This window comes from Lathamus discolor, chromosome 6 (genome assembly GCF_037157495.1).
Source record: "Lathamus discolor isolate bLatDis1 chromosome 6, bLatDis1.hap1, whole genome shotgun sequence".
In the NCBI taxonomy this organism is placed as follows: Eukaryota; Metazoa; Chordata; class Aves; order Psittaciformes; family Psittacidae; genus Lathamus; species Lathamus discolor.
This window is the reverse complement of record NC_088889.1, coordinates 9,021,427-9,045,169: the sequence shown is the minus strand read 5'-3', so window position 1 is coordinate 9,045,169 and position 23,743 is coordinate 9,021,427. Positions and strand designations below refer to the sequence as shown.

At 41.7% G+C, this 23,743-nt stretch overlaps 1 protein-coding gene across 3 annotated transcripts; it reads right to left on the bottom strand.

Moving 5' to 3' along the window:
• Positions 1–7,180: 7,180 nt before the first annotated feature.
• LOC136016617 (carbohydrate sulfotransferase 9-like) lies at positions 7,181–22,828 on the bottom strand. 3 transcript variants are annotated; one of them, XM_065684116.1, is made up of 4 exons: positions 22,792–22,828; positions 14,656–14,766; positions 12,157–12,304; positions 7,181–11,709 (listed from the first exon to the last, which is right to left on the bottom strand). In XM_065684116.1, exons 3-4 carry the CDS (start codon positions 12,248–12,250, stop codon positions 10,859–10,861), a joined length of 945 nt encoding a protein of 314 aa, XP_065540188.1. In that variant the 5' UTR covers positions 12,251–12,304; positions 14,656–14,766; positions 22,792–22,828; the 3' UTR covers positions 7,181–10,858. The 3 variants fall into 3 exon arrangements, with proteins under 3 accessions (XP_065540188.1, XP_065540187.1, XP_065540185.1); XM_065684115.1 differs by lacking the exon at positions 22,792–22,828 and adding an exon at positions 21,591–21,694; XM_065684113.1 differs by lacking the exon at positions 22,792–22,828 and adding an exon at positions 17,576–17,634.
• Between the last annotated feature and the right edge of the window lie 915 nt (positions 22,829–23,743).

The following is a 23,743-nucleotide window of genomic DNA, read 5'->3' as shown; positions in this document are numbered from 1 at the left end:
GCGTTCAAGGCCAGGTTGGACGGGGCTTGAAGCAACCTGGTCTAGTGGAAGGTGTCCCTGCCCATGGCAGGGGGTTGGAACTGGATGAGCTTTAAGGTCCCTTCCAACCCAAACCATTCTATGATTCTATGATAATGATGCTGCTAACACAAGCATGGCATTACCATTGATGCCATGCAACCAATCCCAGCCCATTGCACAAAATGCTGCAAGACTAAATCAGCATAAAAAGTAGATAAAATAACATGTAAAAGGTATTATTAAGTTCTGGTTCTTCTAAGATTTTTGTATGGTAATGTGTATGAAGGTTTTTCTCGTATTATTATTTTGAAATTAAAGCAGGTAGTAGGCTGAATGGAAAATCGTCCCTGATTTTGCATTAAGGAAAATATTAAGTCTCAATTTCTGCTAAAGTAAATCCATAATGGGGACCATCAGAGGGTCTGCTTTCCATAGGGCCATTGACCTTTTTTATTTGTTATTTTTTTCAAATCAGGATAGAAATTGCTTTATTTTCTCCTTCATCTGAGTAGATAAATGATGATATTTCCTACACTGTTGTTCTGATGGGTTTCTTCAATTCTGTGCATAAACAAACTACCCAGGACACTGCTGCAAAAGTTAGTGCTGCCATATCCATGTGCTGAGCTAATATCTGGCACTTGTCTTTGGTGTTTCTGCCATTGCTAAGAGCACGAAGAGTTCTCTTCATTGACTGCAGATCATTAGATTTGGTTTCCATCTCTGTTTCTCATTCCAAGACAGCAGATTGCTGGAAAAAGACACTGAAAACAAGACAGGAGTAAACCATCCATGAAGGACGTAAGGAATTACATTACTGCATTATAAGCCAGGGGTAGTCAATCTTTCAGCAAATTCTTCTGATTCACGTGGCAGAATAGGTGGCTCAGCAACCAGGCATTCCTCCAGCCTGCTGAACTCATGGTCCTTTCCACTGTTCCATCATTTCAATGGGAAGAGTTGCACAGTTTGTCCTGATAAACAGTGAAAACCAAAAGTACAAGGGGAAAAATACTACATAGTTTTACTGGTATAAAAACCTATTACTGTGGTCTTTAACATCATGGAAGAAATACATCAAAACAAAGAAAAATTGCCAAGGGTATTTTGCTCGTGCTTCCAATACATCATTGCCTTAGGTAAGTACAATTTTGCAAGGCTGCATGATGACCAGACAGGAAACACTAAACCCCACATCCTCTTTGAAATTGCAAGGAGGAGACCTTTGCTTCCCAAGTGGAGTTGTTATCAACCTGAAGAAGCCCTCTTTGGGGTTACCTTGAGTCGTATTTGTGTGTATTTTCTGGGGAGAGGTGGTGGTTGTGGTGTTTGTTTGAAGTTGGCAAGGGTGGCTATTAATTAGTTATGATATATACTAACTAGAACCTAATGGTTAATTGGGGGTGCGGGGGGGTAGGTATACCTGTTGGAGGAATAATTTCTCTTACAGTGTTATCAAAGTTCTTGCCAAAGAGTTGGAAAAACTGCCTTGTGAGGACATAAGCACCTTCAGAAGTGGAAACACTGGGCTGGAATGATACAGAGAAACACATATGGAGTGTCTAGAGCTCTGTTTGTTGGGTTTCATTTTTGTTCCAGGAACTCCTTTTCATGAAAGCCATTTCTCTTTGATACACACGCATATGGATTCCTGGAACACAATGTTATCTGCAGGTTTAATCGTGTGAATACATCAGCAGAATATTGGCTGAAATTAAATAACAGAGTTATGGAGCTGCATTTCACACAGAAAATGCCTAATGGCAGATCAGATGTTCAAACATAACCATATATCACACCATGTTTTTCAGATTGTCTTATGAAGATCAAGCTCAAAGAGATATTCAAAGAGGGTGAATAGACAAATATCCCCCCAGAAAAAACACCGGAGAAGAATCAAAGCACACAAAAGAACATGCCTTTTCAAATGTCAGCAACTGAAAATTAACTGCTTCATAATCCGTTTTTATACAACACTGAGCCATAAAGTTCGGTTAGAACTTAAGGAAGGTGCTAATAAATCAAATCCATTATGCCATATTTTCCTGCCCAGTTGCAGGCACAGTCCTCACATCTTAGCAAGTTAGGGAGGAAGACTTGGGGCAAACTGATGAACAAGCTAGTGAGACAGGAAACTCGGGGAAAGAGGGAGGCAATCAGAGGGGGAGAAAGAACAGGCATGATAGAGAGCCTTGAGATACAAGAGTTCACATCAGAAGCATAAAAACACGCGAGCCATTAAGCACCTACCTGCCTTCGGGTGATCCTATCTTGCGTGGCCCACTCTGCACCACCAGGTGGCCCCACTTCAACTCGGATGAATAGTTCGGGTTTTGCTGCAAAGGCATACGGCGTTTCGAAGTCTGATTTCCAAGGGTGCTAGCTGCCAAAGGAAAAGGAAACAAAACTAAACTAAAACTGAACTAAGTAAAACATCTAAAAGTCTGGGTGTATGAGGCTGGAGAGTCTGAGCAGCTCCAGGTTCAAAAGCTGGATTAGAATCTACATCTCGTCCTGGGTATATTTGAATGCAGTGTCATGGTTCAGTCTTAAAAATACAAGAGGCAATGCCCTAGTACAAGAGTGACACTGAAATGACAGTGCAAATGGGGAATGTAATATGTGACACAGCACAGTTCATGCTTTCAATCTAGATGGCACTTGTAAAGTTACAGGATTGCACCCAGTCTTGGGCCCCACAACTCAGGAGAGGAGGGGAAATCAACAAAAATTGCTTTTCAAGCATCTGTTTTCTCTCCTGTCTACAACCACTTGAAATCTGCAGGCTGGACAATCCTGAGCTCACAGCCCTTGAGGCATTCTTGCTGGTCAGTGTGTACAGGATGTGCCGGTCCCACACATAAAAGACTGTGATTTTTCCAAGACTCAACAGCTACAGCACCAAATCCTACTATTCAGCCTACAGCATTAATCCTGGAGGTGAAGAATTTTGATCTAGAGTCCTCTTTAGCCTTAATTGAAATGTGGAAAGCACTCCACATACATAGCTGCAGCATAAGCCATATTCACTCCTCTGATGGGTTGATGTAATGCTGTGTAAGCATCTGAATCAGTTTGCTGATCCATTTCTGTATCAAAAATTATTGCTGTGCTTTTCAGAGTTCATCTGTCTCCCACCCTGGAGGAATGTTTTGTGGAAGTCTCCATAGTCAGCCAGGAACATGAAGCACTGCAGTACAGCCCTATAAAATATTACCAATACCTGTACAGTGCATCCGTTCCTTGCTTTCAGGTGCCTTATCCTGAGGAAGAGAGGAGGAAATATTCACTGATGTACTAATTTGCTTATATATTTTATCCTTCAGACACCACAAGATCATTATACAAATTCACAGAATCACAGACTAGTGAGGTTTGGAAAGGACCTTAAAAATCATTTAGTACCAACCCCCTGCCATAGGCAGGGACACCTCATTCTAGACCATGTCACCCAAGGCTCTGTCCAGCCTGGCCTTGAACACTGCCAGGGATGGAGCATTTATCACTTCCCTGGGGAACCTGTGCCAGTGACTCACCACCCTCTCAGTAAAGAACTTCTTCCTTGTGTTTAACCTGAAATAATCAATACAGGCACCTTCTCCTTCAATGATAAATTTAAATTGTTAATCGTTACCGCAGGGTGTTGTGTGTCAAAGTTAGAGGCCCTTTTATGTAGACCTGATTCCACCTTTGCCTTCTAAACTCACAAAATCCAAGCTTTATTAGAACAAAACTGGGGAAAAGATTAAGAAAATGGGAATTGCAAGAGATGGTCTTTACTAAGGCTGAAACATAAATTCATATAAAAAGTGGTTAAAACAGCTATTTCAGAGCTATTTTTTATGTATATTAATACAAACTTAGAGAGATTAAATATTCTCCTCTGCAGTTTGCAGAATGTGGAGGCCAAATCTCTTTTGGATGCAAACAAAACACCAAGACCTGAGTAGAATGAAAAGCCTTGGCAGAGGCTGTAACAAATGCCTCACACGTAGCACACAGTCAGCTGCCAGCAGTAAAACGGTAATCCTGCGACTGGTAAATAACAGGAACTTAGGGAACACGTCCAAATTCTGACACGGTATACAGCTAAGTGGGTATCTGGCTCTGCACATCGACAGCTAAGTGGGTATCTGGCTCTAAACAGCAACGAGGAACATGACTACAAATAAAAGCTTTGTTGTCAGCCTTTGTTTAAAATTACAAAACCTAAAGGGCACTACCTGTAGCAATAGTTGCTATGCAGCAAGTCCCCAAAAAACAACAAACCCATTCTCTCAGCCTTCTAGAGAGGAACCTCATGAACAAAGAGCACGATACAGTTACTGCATGCCAAAAATCTTTAGGCTAATTTGTTCATATTAATTTGATTGATTTTCCCCTTTTTTGTTTCTTACCCATGCTTTCTGGAACAGGATGGGCCCAGAACCAATTGTGGAATGTTTAGATGCAAGGTGGATTCTCTCCCAGCTCAACCACTGTACTTTGGCATGCTTATCGAAAACTGGATGTAGGCAACCCTGGGGACAACTTCTCACAAATCTCTGTGGGTGAACAACATTTAACCCTGCAGAGAATGGTGTCCCCTCATGAGAGACGGTTTCCCTGTCCTTTTTGGTTTGTCATTAACATGGGCCTCTGAGATTTGGTGTCAATGAACCCAAAATTAGCTTTCTCCCTTATCCACTAAGCCTATCTGAAAGGAAGATGAGTTTAATGAGGAAATGCCTTCAAAACATACTTCATTTTGCATTCACATCTCACCTTGTTGTAATATCTCACTCATGGAGCAGGTGCTTGAACAAATTTCTCACACAATCAGCCTTCTTACAATGGTTGCAATACATCCAGAACCTGGATTCACCATGCACCTGGCAGCAATCTGAGCCTGAGTAAGTCAGCATCTGCAGTACCTGTTGCTGGCCCCTAACTCTGGGAACTCAGCAGGAGTCCATACATGCAGTTTATGTGAATGATGAAGAAGAGATCCAGGAAAAAGGTGATCCTGCCCCTTTACTCTGATCTCATGAGACCTCGCTTGGAGTATTGTGTGCAGTTCTGGTGTCCTCAACATAAAAAGGACATGGAACTGTTGGAACAAGTCCAGAGAAAGGCCACGAGGATGATCAGGGGACTGGAGCACCTCCCGTATGAAGATAGGTTGAGGAAATTGGGGCTGTTCAGCCTGGAGAAGAGAAGGCTGCGTGGAGACCTCATAGCAGCCTTCCAGTACCTGAAGGGGGCCTATAGGGATGCTGGGGAGGGACTCTTCATCAGGGACTGTAGTGATAGGACAAAAGGTAATGGGATAAAACTTAAACAGGGGAAGTTCAGGTTAGATATAAGGAAGAAGTTCTTTACTGTAAGGGTGGTGAGGCACTGGAATGGGTTGCCCAGGGAAGCTGTGAATGCTCCATCCCTGGCAGTATTCAAGGCCAGGCTGGACAAAACCTTGGGTGAGATGATTTAGTGGGAGGTGTCCCTGTTCATGGCAGGGGGTTGGAACTGGATGATCTTAAGGTCCTTTCCAACCCTAACTATTCTCTGATTCTACGAAAAAAAAGGGGGAGCAATTCTGTGAGTGGAATCAGTCATAGGTTTGTAGGTAAAAAGCTTTCCCCGTACTTCTGCTAAATATAAACTGGAGTATGCCTACCTGGCTTTGGGTACTCTAAGTTCCACTCTGAGCTCCAGACCTGGCTGAACTGTTGTACCTTTGGTGGGACACCAGATGATATATAACCTCATTAAGAACGTCTCTCCAGGGAGGGATGAAGGGACCTTTTGAGAAAGCCTTTACATCCTGCTAAACTTTGATACATCTCCAGAAGAACCTACAAGAAGGATCCTGGAGGTACAAAGGAAGCATTCTAGTGGTTGTAAACAAAGGTGTGCATGGGTAGTGCTGAAATGACGTTGAGCTGTTTTCACAGACCCGACCCTGTGAGGTAGCAGTCATTTTGGTCTGCTGATTCTTTGGAATTTTAGTCTCAGTACACTGACGGAGGTTGATGATCACTTGAGCTTTCTCTTTAAAAATCATTCTTACCAGAAGCAGCACTGTAATTGCACCCCTGTGTGCATGTGATACTCAGTCAAAACTTCCAAGAGGACTTCCTGAAATTCCAGACATTTTTATCAGGTAAATTCTCCACCTGTTTTGATTTGATTTGGTTTACATTAATTTATGCAAGTTATATCAGCTAATAACTTTTTGTTTTATGCTAACATATGCTGGCATATAATTCTGGAAGGAAGGAAGATGAGTACTGGGACAGGAAGAAATCACGCCAGGCCTACACCACAACCACGGAGCATTAGTGTAGTTTTCTTGTTTCCTTTTCCCTTTTCCTGTTCCACCTCTCTGACAGAGCTTGAAGGTTTTGATTTACTGACAGTCTGAATGCAGAAATAGAATATCCTTTTAGCTGTGAGCCATGACAGCTGCAGTTTGTTCCATGTGGGGTTTCCTCTTCTTTCCCTTGGTCAGAGGACAGATACTTCTGTGGAGCAGCAAACACTCAGGAGTTTCTTGCTCATGCCATTTCTTCTGTTCACAGCTGTCCTGCTATGGGAAGTTCTCTGAATAAGAAACCACTCATCACAGTCAATATGTTAAGAGTCACACTGAAAAATTAGGATTGCCTATGGGCAGAATCACTTTTAAATGGAGGAAATGCCTGCTTCAAGAACAACTGGTGACATGGTCTCCATCGCTGACATGCACTGACCAGCTATCAGATCTCTATGTTACACTTCCACAAAGCAAGCATGGTGTCAGGTTTGTGGATACCTATCCTGAAAGGATGTCTGTGTGGATATCCATGAGAATGGGAAGATCTCACTTATTTCCTCCCTGCTGACAGATGGATTTGTGGGAAAGCTGCAAGCTTGACTCCACGAGATTTTGTTTCCCTTCTTTTTCCTGCTTTGATCCATTTTTTCTCCAAACGAGAATACTCATTTGTATTTGCTAATTCTTTATGAGTCCTGTGAGACAGCTTTATATTAATGTACCAAAGCAGAGCCTTTGTGTTTGTTGTTGTCTAACAGGGTGTGCCCTATGTTATGATTTGATGGAACATCTCCGGGTCCTTTTTATTGTTTTAAACAGACATTATTGAGAAGGATGAACAAACAGATTAATGTTTCATCACTCACTATGGTTTATTAAGGTAATTAGAAACAAAGCATAACAATGGCTATATCACAGGCATATAACATTAAACCAGAAGATTAATTATAGCACCTCCTACCCCTTTGAATACATCACAGAACCTCAGCTCCAAGTCCCCCCACAGCCCTCCATCCCTGCTCCCAACTGCAAGCACCCACCCTCCCAGGAAAACATCACCTAGAGTCAGCATCTGAAGGAAAGAAGCTCCACTGAGTGTCCTCTAGGCAAAGGCAGGAGAGAGGCCTGCTCAGCTTAGAGCCTTTGTTTTGCACAGTACACTTGTAGGGAAGACTATACAGGAGAGCTCTCTCCCAGGCCATGAAGAGACATGAAGAGAGAGAAAGTGTACGGGTGTCTTGCAGCTCTTGTAGGACAAGCTGCAGAGTCTTCATCAGCTTTTATGACATTACAGTATCAAAAATGAAGTAACAATAAGCCCTTTTATCAGCAAACTTACTATGCTGTCCAGTGGAATGAGTCTTGGGATTCACCTGGGAAATAACTAAGGTGCTACAGTCCCACTCTGCTCTATTGCTCACACATTAGGAAATATTATAAAGCACAGTTTTCCACAAGCACTTGACAGCTGTCACTAAAAAATACAGCCAACTCAATGCAGTTACTAAAGACCTAGCAATTTTCTCCTGCAGATTCATGTTTTGAGCTCAGCCTGAACTTCCATGCCCATCTTCACAAGCTGTGAAGGCTTTCTACAACATATAGCGAGTGGTCATTGTTTTCATTAACTCTGAGCCATATTGCAGAGCTCTTACATACTCCTGCACCATAGCACAGCAGCTCTTGGGTGGGGGATCTTGGGAAGTATTCTCAAGCTTACAGAAATGGAAATGTGGTAGATTGGGTTGAGAATTAAAAGATGCCTACATGGGAATGTCACAATATCCTTTATGAGGTAATGTCCATTTTTTTTCTGTTTTCCAACAGATATCAGCCTGTTATTCTCAGTTTCTTAGCATTGGTAACGTACAACTTATATCAGTTTGCTTCCTAAAACCGTTGTTATATGTGCACACATGCACACACATCTTCTGCAGGTTTCTTTTGTTGAGATCCAAACCAGTTAACAGCATTACAGCAGCCAGTGGTTCCAGGCAATGTGTTACTTACAGTTTCCTGTAGGCAAAGGTCAAATCTGAAAGTCCGTTGTGGATAGTTACAGAGGTTTTTCTGCACCAATAGCCTCTGTTACTGACTAGTGCTTGTGATGAATGAGTTAGCCATCCGTTTTCTGTCAGCACTGCAGGAAGAATATGAGATCCTGTGTGAAAGAGGAATTAAGAATAGAAAGCAACTTGCATCTAACAGCAAGAAACTGGAGGGGAGTGTTAACTACTCAAGTGCTGATAACAAAGACACTTATCAAACTGTCAGTATCATTTCTTCAGTTTTTCTAGGCTGTCTGTTGGTGCCAGAAAATTAAAGTAGCTTTAGATATATTTACAGCTTTAGATATAGTTCTGAGGGGATCTGTCATGTGGAAACAAGTTATGAAGCAAATCTTATTCCTCTCTTCCTCTGCATGATCTGACAAAGAAAGCAGGAGAAGCAGGTAGCTGGAGATGGCTCTGATTCAGGGGAGAAGGGGAGAGACAGAGTGCATCCCTCTGCATAGCCTTAGTTCTGATGGGAATCATCTCCAGCTTCCTCTGCCTCAGCATAATAAAAAAGTAAAAGAAATTCTCATGAACTACAGCATTGCCAGGGCAGCACGAGCAGTCCAGTACTGCAGGGTGACAGGACTGGGGGGACACCAGATATGGTGGCGGTGAGGGTAAGTTCCAGAACCATGAATGCAAATGCCACGCTATATGAAATGACAAGCTTTTATTTCATTGCTGTTCTTGCTTGGCCTTTTCACTTTGGATCTCTCCCTGTGCCAAAGCTGCCCCATTTGTGGAACAGTCAGCCATGCAAGAGCTGCCAGTTGTACCGAACAGTCATCCTGGCTTTGTGTGCCGTCTGCCATAAGGAGGGATGTAGCAAGCTTCTTCCTCTGCTTCCTCCTGACTCTATGGTCCCATCAGTGTCTCCAGCTGACGTTCAGTATATCACTGCATCTTCCCTCTGAGACAGACCACCCTGCACTGGAAGCTGTCTTCACAACCCTCATGACTCAAATCCCTTTGCATCCATTTTTCTCAGCCTCCTTTTCCCACTCCCTTGGCCATGCTGCTGGCAGCAAAGGCTATACAGATTGGCGGCTGCAGTGTGATTAAGCTGTTTTGTCTCTGTCATTTTCTATATATCGAGAAGCTGTGAGCCAACTCTGGATCCAAGCCCTGCCTGCCAGCCTTTGTACATTTGCAGATATAGCTGATAGGAACTAAGCGCATTTGAGAGATTCTCAAGATGGCTCCTGAGAGACTGACATCCCCTAGAGGCGATGCTAATACTCATTATTAGTTTCTAAAACTGGCTACAATTAATATGGTCACAAATTAATTTCCAATGTGACTAGGCAGTAGATTTAGAAAAAATGGAGCAAGTCTCGTACTTAATAGCAGTTACAGATCTAAAACTAAAGCCACGGATGAATATAAGAAGTGGATAATGGCTTGAGTCGCTTCTCACACATGCTTCATTGCTCCCTTCACCATAATACTTCAATCAATTTCTTTGCACTCAATCTCCTGTGAGGTGAGAAAGCAGCAGGCAGAACAAATGTGTTACTTGAAGTTACCCAGCTCCAACTAATCGCCATGCTCAGACCAGTCCCAAGGGCTCATGGGCTCCAGCAGGCACAAATGAGGAAAGTCCAAACATTGTCCTGCCTGTGCTGACTGCCCAGCAAGTTGTCTGGGTGGTAAGTGCTTTTGGAGAATAGGTAAGAATCGCCTTTCCACTGAGGGTTTAAATCCTGCACCACCTCAGTGGTACGGTTTAGAGGTACATCTACCTACTTCTCAAAAGAAAAGATATATTTGTCAGGCCTTCCCTCTTAAATCAGACCATAATGATCACAAACATGGTGAAAAGAGTGCAAAGTCACCAGGAACACCAGACCTGCTGCTCATCAGAAGATTTTGAAGAGGTAAAAGGGAAACCCTGGTTGGATTGCTGCCAGCTAAGCTGCTTGAGAGATGAGGCTGGTGGGCTGTGGTGACAGCACTGCTAAAAGGGAATATAATCAGACATTAAACTCCATGCAATGCAGCTTCAAGCATCTGAAGTTATTTGCTTCTTTTCTACAGGATTCGTGATTGAGGTTCTTGCAGACAACAAGTGGTTTGACTCTAAAGAAGATAATTTATTGCTTCTTATGTCTTTTTCTAATAAAAAATTGAAGTCCTTAATGTAAAAAAAAATATGTCCTAAAAATATTTGTTGTGGAAAGCAACACTCTCCATCCTTCCCCTCTTACCAACAGACCAAAATCTATTATTTATAAACAGTCTTCATGAAACAAACATATGCCATTAATGATCAACAGGAAGACAATCATTTCATATAGATAAAGTACTGTACAGTACAACAGATCTTGGCAGGGATTTGTTATAATAGTGCTTAGGATGATTAACCACATCCCCAAACACCAGTAGAATCTCAGCAGCAGTCAGTCAACAATCCACATATCAAACACCTGTGGGGACAGGTTCAGCCAGCTTTGTACAGAGGAAACTGTTCTTTGTTTAACCTACATTAGTCATTCAGGGAAAAATAATCCTCATAGTCCATAGTATAGTTGAACAAGAAAAAATCCATTTGATATAATTTTTTGATCTTCTCAATTTGTTCTGAGTTCAATTGTCTGAGGTACTCCAAGGTGATATCACCATTAGTTCGTTTCTCTGAGCCATACCTCTTCAAGTTGGGGAAGTGCAGGCTCTTTGGTGCTCCAATGACCTTCAGAACATGCTCAGAATCTAACCTAAGAGTTTCATACTTACCCAGAATATCATAGTGAATGTTGCAAGGATCACAGAGCAGAAACATCGGTTTCCAGTGAATGTCAAGACTATTTGGTGGTTTTGCTACAATGAAATTGACAAACTCTTGAAAACTCACTTTTTCAGATGAATTTTTGTCTTTCCTGAACATTGCCCTAATCTCATTAGCCACAGTGACACTGTAGAATGGCTCAGAGTGCAGAAGTTTGTCTCTGTAAGCTGAAACCAGCCGTTCCAAGGGATGTCTGGTGAACATCACTTTGGTGTAGTTGTTCAGAAATTCCTTTTGTATGGCCGGAGGGTACGCCACCAGCTTCTTGATCAGTGAGGTTTGGTGTATGTGGTCATGTTCAATTTCAGAAGCTTCAGCATTTAAGTTTGCTTGAAGAAGAAAAATAGTTCTCTTCCAGTTGGAGCAGCCTACCTTGGGCACCTCACAGTAGATAAATTTATGTTTGTGCTCCACAAAGAGCTGGCTTGCGACATGAGAATCCAATTTACTTCTGAATTTGAGGAGGCCGTTCTTCAGGCAGAGAGAAGCCAGTGTGCTTTTGCGATCATTCTGAATTGCCAGCCAGTCTTCAGTGGGATCAGGAAAAACACCTGCAACCAAGAAAGAACTTTAAACTGTTAGTGTGAAATAGACTTATTAAGTCTCTCTCTTTGTGACACTCATATCACTTAATCATTCTGCATATAAAAACTAATGAAGATGCTAAAATCAGTATTTTGTTTTCTGTCACCAGACTCTACTATGGCAAACACGCAATGAACTGTTCTGCTTAGTGAAAAGTCTGTTAAAATGAAAACTTTCAACATGTTTGCAGTATTACTTTAATCAAGATCGATGCTCTAACACTTCTAATGTCAACCGATTCTTTGTAGTGCTCTCCCTCTCATATATTGCTATGCTAGCAATAGTGGCAGGGCCTTGGATGTTTTCACATTGTTTACCACTAAGGCTCTGTAGCTGCTTTCTAAAACATTTGGGAAAGGTGTCCCTGGTTCTAGAAAACATTCAGTCTTTTTGTTGGTAAATTCTTTACTCACCTGTTAGGTTTTTTTGTCTCTTACAAAAAAAGCCAAAAAGAAATATCCCAAAAATAAAATTTGGGAGAAGGAAAATTAACACCTTCTGGTTCATATTATTTTCACAGGAAGGAGGATGACATGAACTCTAAAGTGGAAATCTGCCTTTCTGTCAACAAGGAAAAACAATACAAGTTAGATTTTGTGTGACTGATATAACAAAGATAACAGGGTATTCCTTAACAGACTTTATAATAGCAGAAAGACCTTTTAAGCCTGTAAAAACAGGCTTTGCTAATAAGTAAAAATTCTACTATGAAAAAGACTCACCATAATTATACTGTTAAACTGAACAGACAAATACTATGACCATTTCAAAGTATTAGAAAACTTAAAACATACATTCTTAGAACAATGGACTGTGTACGAGCAAATGCTTTGCCCTTCTTCTCATGCAAATATGGTGTTTCTGCCATGCAAACTCTCTATCCCTTCATATTGTGTAACAATAACTTCGTTTATGATTACAGAGTTGTATTCTTTTAAAAAATAACATTACATGTTAGAATCTGGGAGTACAAAGTTTGCTGTCGCCTGCAACAGGCTTATCTGCAAGACTATGATACATTCAGGATGAGATTCTTCCCATCTCTTGCCCTGAAGCTTTCCACTTTGTACAAATAATATTCACTGCAGGAGAATCCACAATCCATAGAATCCTAACTGCTAGTAATAGATGAATTCTCACATTCTCTCTCTCCCAAAGACATCGTAGTGTTTATGTTTGCTGCCATAAGAGCTCCCAAGTGTTTCGCTCTGGGAGGAAGCAGCAAAGGAAAAAACAGGCAAGGAGATGTCCCATGTTCATAGATAAAAGGAAAGAAGACCAATGCAGTCCAGCATTCAACATATTCCCTCTCCTGTGCTCACTCGTTTTGTCCCTTCGTACTTCCTGGAGAGAGAGTTCTCTAAGCTGTCTGTGAAATCTTCCTGTGTTGCCCCCATTAGAAAGCTCTTCAGCAGCATGCTTTTCATTATTTTTTTGTTTGAAATAGCAAAGTTAAGTGCAAAACCATAACTGCTGGCAAATGTGACATTCTATTTCTGTCCCATAAAGTCTGCACCATCAAAAAAGTCAAGCAACACCATCTTCCTTTTCCACTTTTCAGTTTTTCACCCAGAACCTGCTGGCAATAAAATCATCATTGCCTGGATTTCTTAATGACGTAACTTAAACTTCTCTCTGTTTTGTTTTCACAGAGATACAACAGGACCACTCTGGAAGTTATTTGTGATGCCCTCATCCCCTCAAGTGTGAATGTACATGAACTACATCTGCCATAATGGAAACTTTTCTTGTGTGTTGAGACGGTACTAGAGGCAGCACTAGTTAACTTGCTGGCAATGTACTTGAACACAAGGCTTCTTCCTTTCACAGATGATAGCTGATTATTGTATCACACATCTTTACCCAAATATCTTCAACAGTTAACAGCATTACTCATGATTAAATCTTAGTTTAGGCATGACCTGTGAAATGGAGGGGGATGACTGTTTACTCTCTCTGACCTGTAAACATCATTATGAACAAATCTGCAGTCACATATATTAATAATATACATGTGTTACATTCAATTGTTACAATATGCGTTCAAATCAATGCAACATTTTTACATATTGTGGTATTTAGTCAATATTTTTGTATTTTCTTGGCTGAATATGACTATTATAAAGGCTACAAGAAAAAGCATGGATTGATCTTCAGCCTTAAACCTTTGCTTCACTGCACATCAATTTTCCCTTCACCATGTTATCTATTGATTTCTAATGCATCAAAGGCTACTTTCAAGGCCAGCTAAAGTCAGACAGGTTGTTCATTGAACTCATGAGGTCCAAGACTGAGTGATCCCTTTGTATTCTTCTTCACAAGCGGTTTGAAGACACTATTTCATGATGTGTAGCAATTAAAATAAATATGACACTAAACAATTCTGTAAAGGGACTCCTTCTTAGAATATGGCTAGGAGAAAGAAATTGGGCCTCGTTTACCTTAAATGCTGTCACCTCAGAGTATAAGGGTAGTTATTCTTATCATACCTGTCTCAGGAATCAGAAAATTAACTAGATTAATTTACCCTATTTAGATACTTATATCATATATATTTGTTAATTAAATTACTGGTACAGAATATAAGGTCTGCAGTAAGACACATTTCATATTGAAACGTGTCAATGAGTCACCAGAGGAGACTTGCCTCCTTGAGGGAAAGAAGCTGTTTATGAGCTAGTCAAACACAGGAGATAACTCCTCTACTAAAACATTTGCATATTTGTGGAAGCAAAAGAACCCTTATTTTAATTGAGGAGAATAGTCAGACCATAAGGAGGGATAGAACAAGCTAACAGGTGACAGGTAAAATTTTTCTGGACCCCTTAGAGAACTTCAAAGTGCAGACTGGCTCTAAGAGCTAAAGCCACCCAGTATCAAATGAGGTCAAAATGATAATTCAGAGAAGCTACCTGAAGGTGAAGTCCAAAGGCTTCTTCTGAAGATGTTTCCTGATGGGGCACCCCAGTACGGAGTTCTGTATAATGCAAAGTCTTCAGTGATGAAAATCACCTAAGAGCAATCTGAGGAATAGGAAGAAAGAAAACTCTGAGAGCTGTTTTGTCAGAAGAGGGACAAGTCACCTGGAAATGAATAAAAGGGGGAGGGAAATCTGAACTAAAAACCACCTTTGTGATACATTCAGTGTCGGTAGATCAGATTAACTTTTTCTTCTATTTTTTCACTTGTGTATTCCAGATATTTGTAATTGTGTTGTCTGGTTTAGATGCAAGGAATTAATCCTTCTATTTGCATTTTACCTCATCCTACCTTGAATTAAGTGTGATTTAAGGTAACTGGGTAACTACAAGGCATTCCTCAGTCAAGGTGTGGTGAATCTATTAACGCAACAACTCCATAATAGTCTAGTTCTGCTGTAACCAAAGGGCAGCAGAACAGACTCCCACAGGCAAAGCAGAACAGTACCACAGAACTCAAAAAACCCCTCAGAAATATAGTGAAAAGTAGCACAGCAAATAGAGAAATAAGCATCTCTTTGAAACTAACATATACCCAGAGGCAGGACAAAATACTAAAAACTCATTACAGGGCATTAGTGTGCCTTGTCATTACTACACATATTTGGGGTGAGTGTTGTGGATTTTTTTGGTTGTCATTTTTAATGAAGGATAAAATCTTCTAGAAAACTGCTGTACACTGAACTGTTGGGTTTTGCTTGTTCTTCAGATCACATCATTATAGATCAACCATTCATCGCTATGGTTTAATGTTTCCATCTCTGCGTGTAGAATTATAGAATAGTTAGGGTTGGAAAGAGCCTTAAGATCATTCAGTTCCAACCCCCCTGCCATGGGCAGAGACACCTTGCACTGTCTTACCGAATTGTGCAGATTTCATCAGAAATCCTTTTATGACTTTCTTCGATGTTACTACCTGGCAGTAAAAGGAATGATCCTCATAGAGCTCTTGCAGAAACCTTTCGGAAGGATTTCTATCAGCTGATGAGATTTTTTGAGGCCCGTCAGTTAGGTAGTGCTGAATTCCTTCAATGTGTGTCTAGCTGATCTGATGGCTTTCTAGTTTCTTAGCCAAAATATGCTGCAGTATCAAGTGAAATGATTTATACAATTCTAAACCCACTATATCAATGTTATTACCTTAATCAACCAAATCCAAACAAAAATAGTAAGTCAGTTTGGTGAGATCCATTTCCTATAACATAATCCATACTTGCTCAAGCCAAGAATGGTATCAAATGGGGAACAGATTATTGGAGAAAGCAATGCTAATCATCTTCTGTCATGCAAGATGGGGGAAAAGTCATGAAGCCTTTATAAAATGAGAGATTTTTATTGAATTCCAGCCTTCTTTGCACTGCTGATTATTCTACCATCTCCCTCTGCTAATCCATTGTCAAGACTCTTTTTCTTCCTGATATACAAGCTCCCCATAACAAAACCAAACTAAGTTACATCATATTGTTTGTGTCTTTGTTCTTAAGTTTGCTGATCATAAAATGTTTTTTGCATTCTTCTGTTCCCTTCAAGAAATTTATGACAATTTTCTGCTTTTAATTATTTTCAACATCCCCTTTTTCTGTGTGCTACACTGGATATGGAGGGGTGGCTGGAAACCTACTTGCACATCCCTGTATGTCAAGCTAGATCATTTGACCCAGAAGAGCTCTCTGTCTTGATGAGATTGTACTTTTCCAGGGCAGCCACAGAATTGTCATATGCCTGAGTTATCAGATAACTTTTTCTGTTAAATTCCTTTCTCTTGGTTCATTCACCTCATACTTGCTTTCCATTTTGTGATACTTGATCTTCTGCAACCATCCTGTATGTCTGTTTACGGTCTGGGCTTTAACTATTTGTGCCATATGTAGCCACACCACAACCACTCACACTCAAACACCAACCTTGGCTTTGTACTGAGTTTGTTTTCCCCTGACCAAAACAAGGTCTGATACAGAATCTCTAGTACTCTTTCAGTTAGGAAATAGTCCAAAGATATTTTAATGAGAAAGTCATACAAGTAAATGACTTGCACATCACACTCGGATTGAAGTTCTCCTTCCTGCCATGCAGGTTTATTCCCAGCACAAGCACCCGAGGAGTACATTGCATTGCCTCGAGCAGGTATCACTGGCACATCATTCTGTCCTTGCACTACTAAAACAATGATTCATAATATAGCATTCCTTAATCATTCCTTCATCCATTCTCCTGAACCAATCGAAAAATCTGCAGTTTGTACAGAAGTATTAAAAAAATCAGTCTGAAAAAAACAATCCTTTAAAAAATTAGACGCCCTATAACTGGAAATGTTGAATAATGTTAAGTCTTTATGTATGGTACCTATTACCCAAGTACAGAAATTCATGTACACACACTCATTCATGTGTGTATATATTTCTGAACTATATGGATGTGTATATAAATACACACACAACTGTAGCTCAGAAACACATTAACATCAGTTGTACTGGCATATTGTTTGCTCCAAGTAAACTAACTAACTGGTTTGATAAGGATTTAAAGTCTCCTGCTGATAAACTTACAAAGGTGTGTCTCGAGCTCATTTTTTGCAGATAGGCCTTGGTCACAGCTCAGCATACGGGGTGATCCTCTGTACCCCACTTATGATAAGTGGGTTGCCAGATTTAAAGAGTGAACTTACAACAACACTTTTTTGTGTTCCTGGTACATTTGAAGCCAGAAGTTAGAAAAGGTACCAGTAGCGCAGCTCAGTGGAAGGCAGGGAAAATCTCTGGAAACAGATAACATTCTCAGTCGCTGAGTCCCATTGGGTACTTAAAGTTAATCCCTTCAAAAAGACAACTGCAAATACGTACATACTGATACGTACCTGAGTACACAGAAGGTAAGGAGGGGATGACGTGTAGAAACCCCTCAGGGACAGCCAGAATAAAACAAACAAACAGGAAAAACAAGCTTTGCTGGATGAACTTCTGATTGTGCTGTTATAACAGGGTGAACTGCGCCTTTAGAAGCAAGAGCCTGGCTCACCTAAATCTGTACCCACCTTGTTCCCCTGCTTGCTATGGATAGACAGGAGGGAGAGAGGGAGACCCCAGAAACTGGAGTCTCAGCAGGCAGGCAGGCTTGCTCCACTTACTGGAAAATTATTAGTGAATTAGGGACCTTCAACAGGCCACAGTCAGCCAAGGGCTGGAAGAACCTTCTGATATGGTTCATGTTGCCAACAAGAGCCAAGGTCTGACATCATCTCACTTGCAGCAGCAAGGGTTGTGCTCAGTACATGGAAGCTCAGGTACAATCTCAGTAGGGAGACAACATATGAGCTAGACTGGGGGCTACTGAGGAAGAGACTGAAGGGTGTCTCAGAGTAGCACACTTCACAGCAGTTAGGTGGGTACAGAGTCACAATTTCCAACACAAGCACAAGCTAAAACTCTTGTTCCCTGCAGTGGTCATCTCAGCTCTCCAGTACCGCACTAGATTTCTCTCTGGTCTCAGCAACTGCAGTGCTACCTTCCTCATTGCCACTACTGAACTGCTTATTATTCTCATTACATCACCTTCTCATGTCTGTCTTTTAGCTTCTCCTTCTCTATTTCATCCCATGGCATCTTGTCTTGTCTTCCAAGGTTTTCTTTACCCGTCATTTCTCAAGCAGTATTAAAACCTCACCTTTACCTCCTGATCAGTCATATTGCTAGCCCCTGCAACCATTAGCCCTCAATAACAAATAGCTTCTGCTTTCTCCTCTGCTCTCCCCCTTTTTGGAAGAAGTTTCTTTCTGAAGCACCTACAGAGCTATTGCATTTTTCACCTAAAATCACTCCTTAAAGTCCTTCTTTTCAGGGATGCCAACACCAGTTAGGCTGCCAGTGTGCTAGAACTGTTACCAAACAGCCCACAAAAGAGCAAGCTAAAAGAAAAGCCAGTCTGGGGATGAAAAGAACCAAAATGAGGAGAAAAAAAAAAAAGAGTACATGGGTGAAGGCAGCACAGAGTCTGACAGAAAAGAAGTCCCAAAGAGGCAGGGAGCAGCAACCTTAGTGGCAGAGCCCAGGCCACAGCAAATAGAAAGGCTGTGTAGCCTGCTCAAATGATGTTGTGGGAAAGGGAGGTGGAGAATGAGAGTGGAAAAGATGTGAAGTATAATTCAGTGAAGGTGGAGAAGAACGAATTCAAGGACATGAGAACAGAAAGGGTTACGCAAAACTAATCAACAAACAGATTAAATGCACTGCAGTCACTCATGCACTGGAACCCAACCCTTGTGTGATCAAACTTGTCTATGTTTTTTCTTCCTGTAGTTGTAGCCAGAAAGGCCTGGCTGTAAGTATGGCCACTTCCTATTGATATTGTCAGGAAGCAGTGAGGGACAGCTCTTCCCTTCAGATGGCAGCTGGGAAACAAGGGCAATAACTACATGGCCAGCGTGGCAGAGGCCTGACCAGCCTGTATCCAACACCACCCGTGGAGGGTGATACCTGGAGATGGTGGCCAGATTCAGCCAAGAAACCTGCAGTAACATCAGCTCATGGGTGGGCCCAGCTTGGCTGGGCCATGGGGAGCTGGGGACCAGACCTGCAGCAGAATTGCTGGGGCAGGCACTGATGACCTGAGGGGCTGACACGGGGCCCTGGGCTGTGGACAGGGTAGGGGAAATCCACAACAGCAAAAAGCTCCCAAGGGGACTGAGCAGGGGTAGTTGGTGCCCTGTTAGTGCTTTTGGGGCCTGACAGATAATATGAGACCAAAGTCCACCCCCTCTGCTTGGTTACCTGATAATAGACCATGTGGACTTCTTATATAAATGCATAATTCAAGGTCTCATGCACATATCAACTGCCATTTAATCCACTATAAAACTAACCATAGGACAGCAACCTTTACCATTTTTTTCTAGGGAATCTAGATGAGCCTAAGAAACCTGGAAAGTAGGAAGAAAGGGAGAAAAGAGAGCACGGAAGAAAAGCTTAGAACATCATATACTCCTACTACGGTGGCAATGAATGACCTTCTATCAGGCTTGTTTCTGGGATATGGGGCCTCACAAAATCCCTCTGCTTTTCTGATTATATTGGTAACTAGGTCTCTGGCTTTTCATGTGTCTTATGGTTCCCTCCCATATTTCTCAGTCACTGACAGTAATAGCAATGCTGTCCTTGCTGTTGAAGTCTATGTACCTTGTCTCAACCCTAGATCCTCTCTGTCCCCTCCCGCTCTTCACCTCTCTGTGTAAACTTGATTCATTCATTCCTGCCGTTGCACACCAATTGCCAGACTGTTTGTAATAGCCCAGCCTCTTAGCACACAACCCCCAGGCAACCTCCTGGCTGCTGTTCACCTCATTTATAGCCTTCTTGTATTCCCTCCACTAGTACCCCCCTACCATAACTGATGGCAGCCATTATCTCACTTTCTCTTTTTATACTCCAGTGCATACAAAATATCTCTCCTGGAATTATTTTCCTTTTTGCACCCATCTCATCAGCTTCTTCCATCATTCTTGTCCAGCTTTTGACCCTCATTTTCGCACAGTTTTTTTTCAAAGCCATACCGCTACTCTCACTCCCCGCAACTCTTCCTTTGTTAAACCCCTCCAAAAGCTCCCATGCTCATGTACAAGTACTTACACCAGTGTTTTGGTACCTACTCCTTTACAGAAATAGCCTCTTCACCTGAAACATCCTCCCTGACAAACTGTGTGCATGCATTATTCTTCCCTCCTACATGAATCTAGGCCTAGTTTTCCTTTCTTTTCTGGTCTCCTCTGTATTGTGGGACAAGGTGTTCAGAAGAAATGTTATGTTTAAAATCTGCTTATATGTAACATGCTTTTACATCATACTATGGCACATGCAGTAGCAAATATGAAGAAGTTAGGAAAGAGTAGGATTAAAGTGGTGCATGAGCTAAATCAGAGAGCACAGGGTGAATTATCAGCTGGCTTTTGGCAGCACAGTCTTTAAAGAGATGACACCTCAGAGTATTTAGCATTACAGTACACTCTAAGTTCAAAACAGTCTTTCTGATTCAGTTACAGATATGAATGCTCAAAAAATCTGCAAATCTGGTTTCTAGAGCCTGCTCAAGCACCCAGAAAATGAAGAATGGACAGTCAATGAGTGTCTGAAAAGGTGGGTGCTCCACACCATGTGGAATCATTGTGGCAGACAAAGAGCTCAAACTCTCACCCTAAGACCTTTTGCCTGATTCACTGCACACCTTCCCTACTGGGGATCCTACTACACAGCCCTAGAGCATCTCAAGAGCATGTCCATCCCATGAACGGGATGTGTCAAGTTGTGTGCAGTATTTTGTTTCTTAAACACAAGTGTTAAAAAACTAATGAAAAATGTATTCATGTGGCATCGTAACAACATGCACAACAATCACTGTTGGTGGTAAATCATTTAGCTCCCTTGACTGACTTTATGATACTCTAATGGCAGTGATACTCTGATACTGTCAGATACTCTGACAGTGGCAGCAGGTTGCTATCTTCTGAACAAACCCAGCATCAGTAATGATGAGACTCAAGCTTGTCAGACTTACCTGCTGACAGCCACAAAATGGCAAGATTGAGGCATGCAGGATGCCATGCCTGGCACTGGAAGAGTTTGTCCCTGCTTCCCTTGCTCCCACCATCAGCATGGCCTGAACAGTCTTCCCCTCCTGATACCCCCAATTCTACCTTCTTGCACCCCGCTCCCTAGAAGCTCTCCAACACTGAGGTCCCCTCCTGCTGGACATAATTTGCATGGACACCAGTGCTTTTCCCTCATCCCCCATCCCATCTCCACCGCAGGTGTGACTCCTTCTTCCCCACTCTCTGCTTCCACTCCTCAGGCTAAATTTTAACCCAGTCTCAAGCAAACCCTTACCTCCAAAAGCCATCCTTGTATTGTTTTCTGACAGCTTGCCCAGCAAATCCTGTTTTCCACCTTCCCAAATGTCCATCCGAGCTCATCCGGATTCTGCTATTCAGTCTTCCCCATGCACGAACCAGCTCTTTGCTGGCTCCCACTGCCAGACTCCTCCCTCAGTCTCCTCAGTCCGCCTCACAGCCCCCCACACTTCCGAACCCAGCTCATCAGATCTGTCTTTCCTTCTTCCAAGCCTCCCACACAGCCGCACTGCTTCTCGCTCCCAGCCCTGTACTCAGCTAGTCCCAGGCTCTGCACTTCAGCTCCTCTAGCTATTTTAGTATCTCCCAAACTGTACTGACACATTTTCCTTTCTCTTCCCTCCCACATCCATTTTCAAACTACTGATCAAGGCACAGCTTCTTCCTGCTGATTTTGTTCTTAGAATCTATTTTACCACTGATCCCTAACTTTCCCCCATAAAATCTCGCTTGTGCTTGCCCTGTTATTTAAAATGGATGGTTTACTCCCCTGTGCCACCTCAGTCCTGCAAAGGTTTCACTGAGAATATACAAGAGGAATCTCCCCTTAACCTCAGTTTTCAAATGCTTTTTCCAAACCCTGCAATACTTAGAGGAGAGGTCACTGGAACCATTTAGGATGAGAAAAAAGAACATAGTTTCCAAATGCCCTGTATAAAAATACGTAAATTATCTTTGCCTAAAGGCTTTTAAAAGTTATCTGAGGCAGACACCTAGCATGGAAAATTTCTGCTTGAACACCTGATATTTGACAAAATCCTATGCAGCTGCAAACTGTATTGAAACAAGAAGAGTTAAGGTGCATATTACCATTAGCAAAGACAGAAAGTGAATGGGAGCCTCCGTCTCTTCATTCAGGCACCGGAATCCCTGCAGCACAAACTTTTAGCTGTATGTTAAACTCCCCTGTTCTTAACTGAGGAGAGCTACAGCAACAAAAAATAGACAGCCAAAAAAAATCCTCTGTACATTCATTTCATCATGGTGTGATTTCAAATGCTAAGTAATATCTCGATTTATTTCTTGTGAGATTCAATGGCAATTTCTAAATATATAAATGAAAAAACTAAAACAAACCCAAAAAAACCTCTGTGACAAAGAAATCTTTCCCTGTGAAGATTTGACTATACTGTGAAAATCACAGTAACATAAAAAGTTATTAATACAATTTTACTCACCCTATCAGAGAACCTCAGTGGAGATTTCCCATTCCTCTGAGTGATGGTAAATAGAAAATAAAGATGAGACAAAGAAAGATCAATACAAAGAGACACAGTACTTTAATTTTATACCTAGGTCTGCAAAGGAAACAAGGAAGAGGCTTTTGTCTTCTCCTTACCTGGACTTCAAGGCAGGGCAAAGCATTTCTGCTTCCACATAGATGTTTTCCCACAAGAGCATCTGAAACACAGTAAATGTAGTATTTGTTTTGATTGAATGTCCACCTAAAAGGTACAAGTGTTTCTCTGTGAATGTTCAGGTAAGCATCTCCAGTTGCATATTACAAAGCAGCGTGCTGTGTCTGTCTCTGGGTATAATGAGCAGCATTTAACCACTCCCTGTGTATGGTCTACAGTAGCTGTCAGAGCCTGCCAAACCCTTCAACAGCAGCCTGCCAAGAGGCTGTGTGCTAAGCAACCAAGAAGGAGGATGGTTGGGAACATGAGGGTAAAGGTAATTTGGTTGAGAGCAACTGTGATGTGATAATGTATATTATTTTTAGATGAGGGACAAAAGAAGAGATCAATTCAAACCCATGCGACTCTATACAAGAAGACTCCAATAAACCCTGGGAACTGGAAGGTAAGTTCTCATGGGAAACACAGCCAAAGCAGAAGGAATTCAGTAGAGTTGGCAGTTCCTTAAAGGAATGATGTTTAGGGTACAAACACAAACAATCCCACACAGTAGGAGGATAGGAAGTATGGTCAGAGATCAACTTGGCTAAACAACATGGTCTTCAATGACCTGAAACACAAGAAAGAAATGTACAGCAAGTAGAAACCAGGTCAAACTCCTAAGAACAAGTATGAAAGAATAGCAGAAGATGCTGAAACAGAGTCAGAAAGGATAAAGCACAAATTTAACTGCACAAAGAAATTGACATAAGGGATGGCAAGAAAACAACTC

Coding starts and splice junctions, on each gene's coding strand:
- LOC136016617 (XM_065684116.1), bottom strand. CDS start 12,250: ATGAACCAGAAGGTGTTAATTTTCCTTCTCCCAAATTTTATTTTTGGG. Junction 11,710..12,156: donor GAGACAAAAAAACCTAACAG/GTGAGTAAAGAA, acceptor TCTTGGTTGCAG/GTGTTTTTCCTGATCCCACT.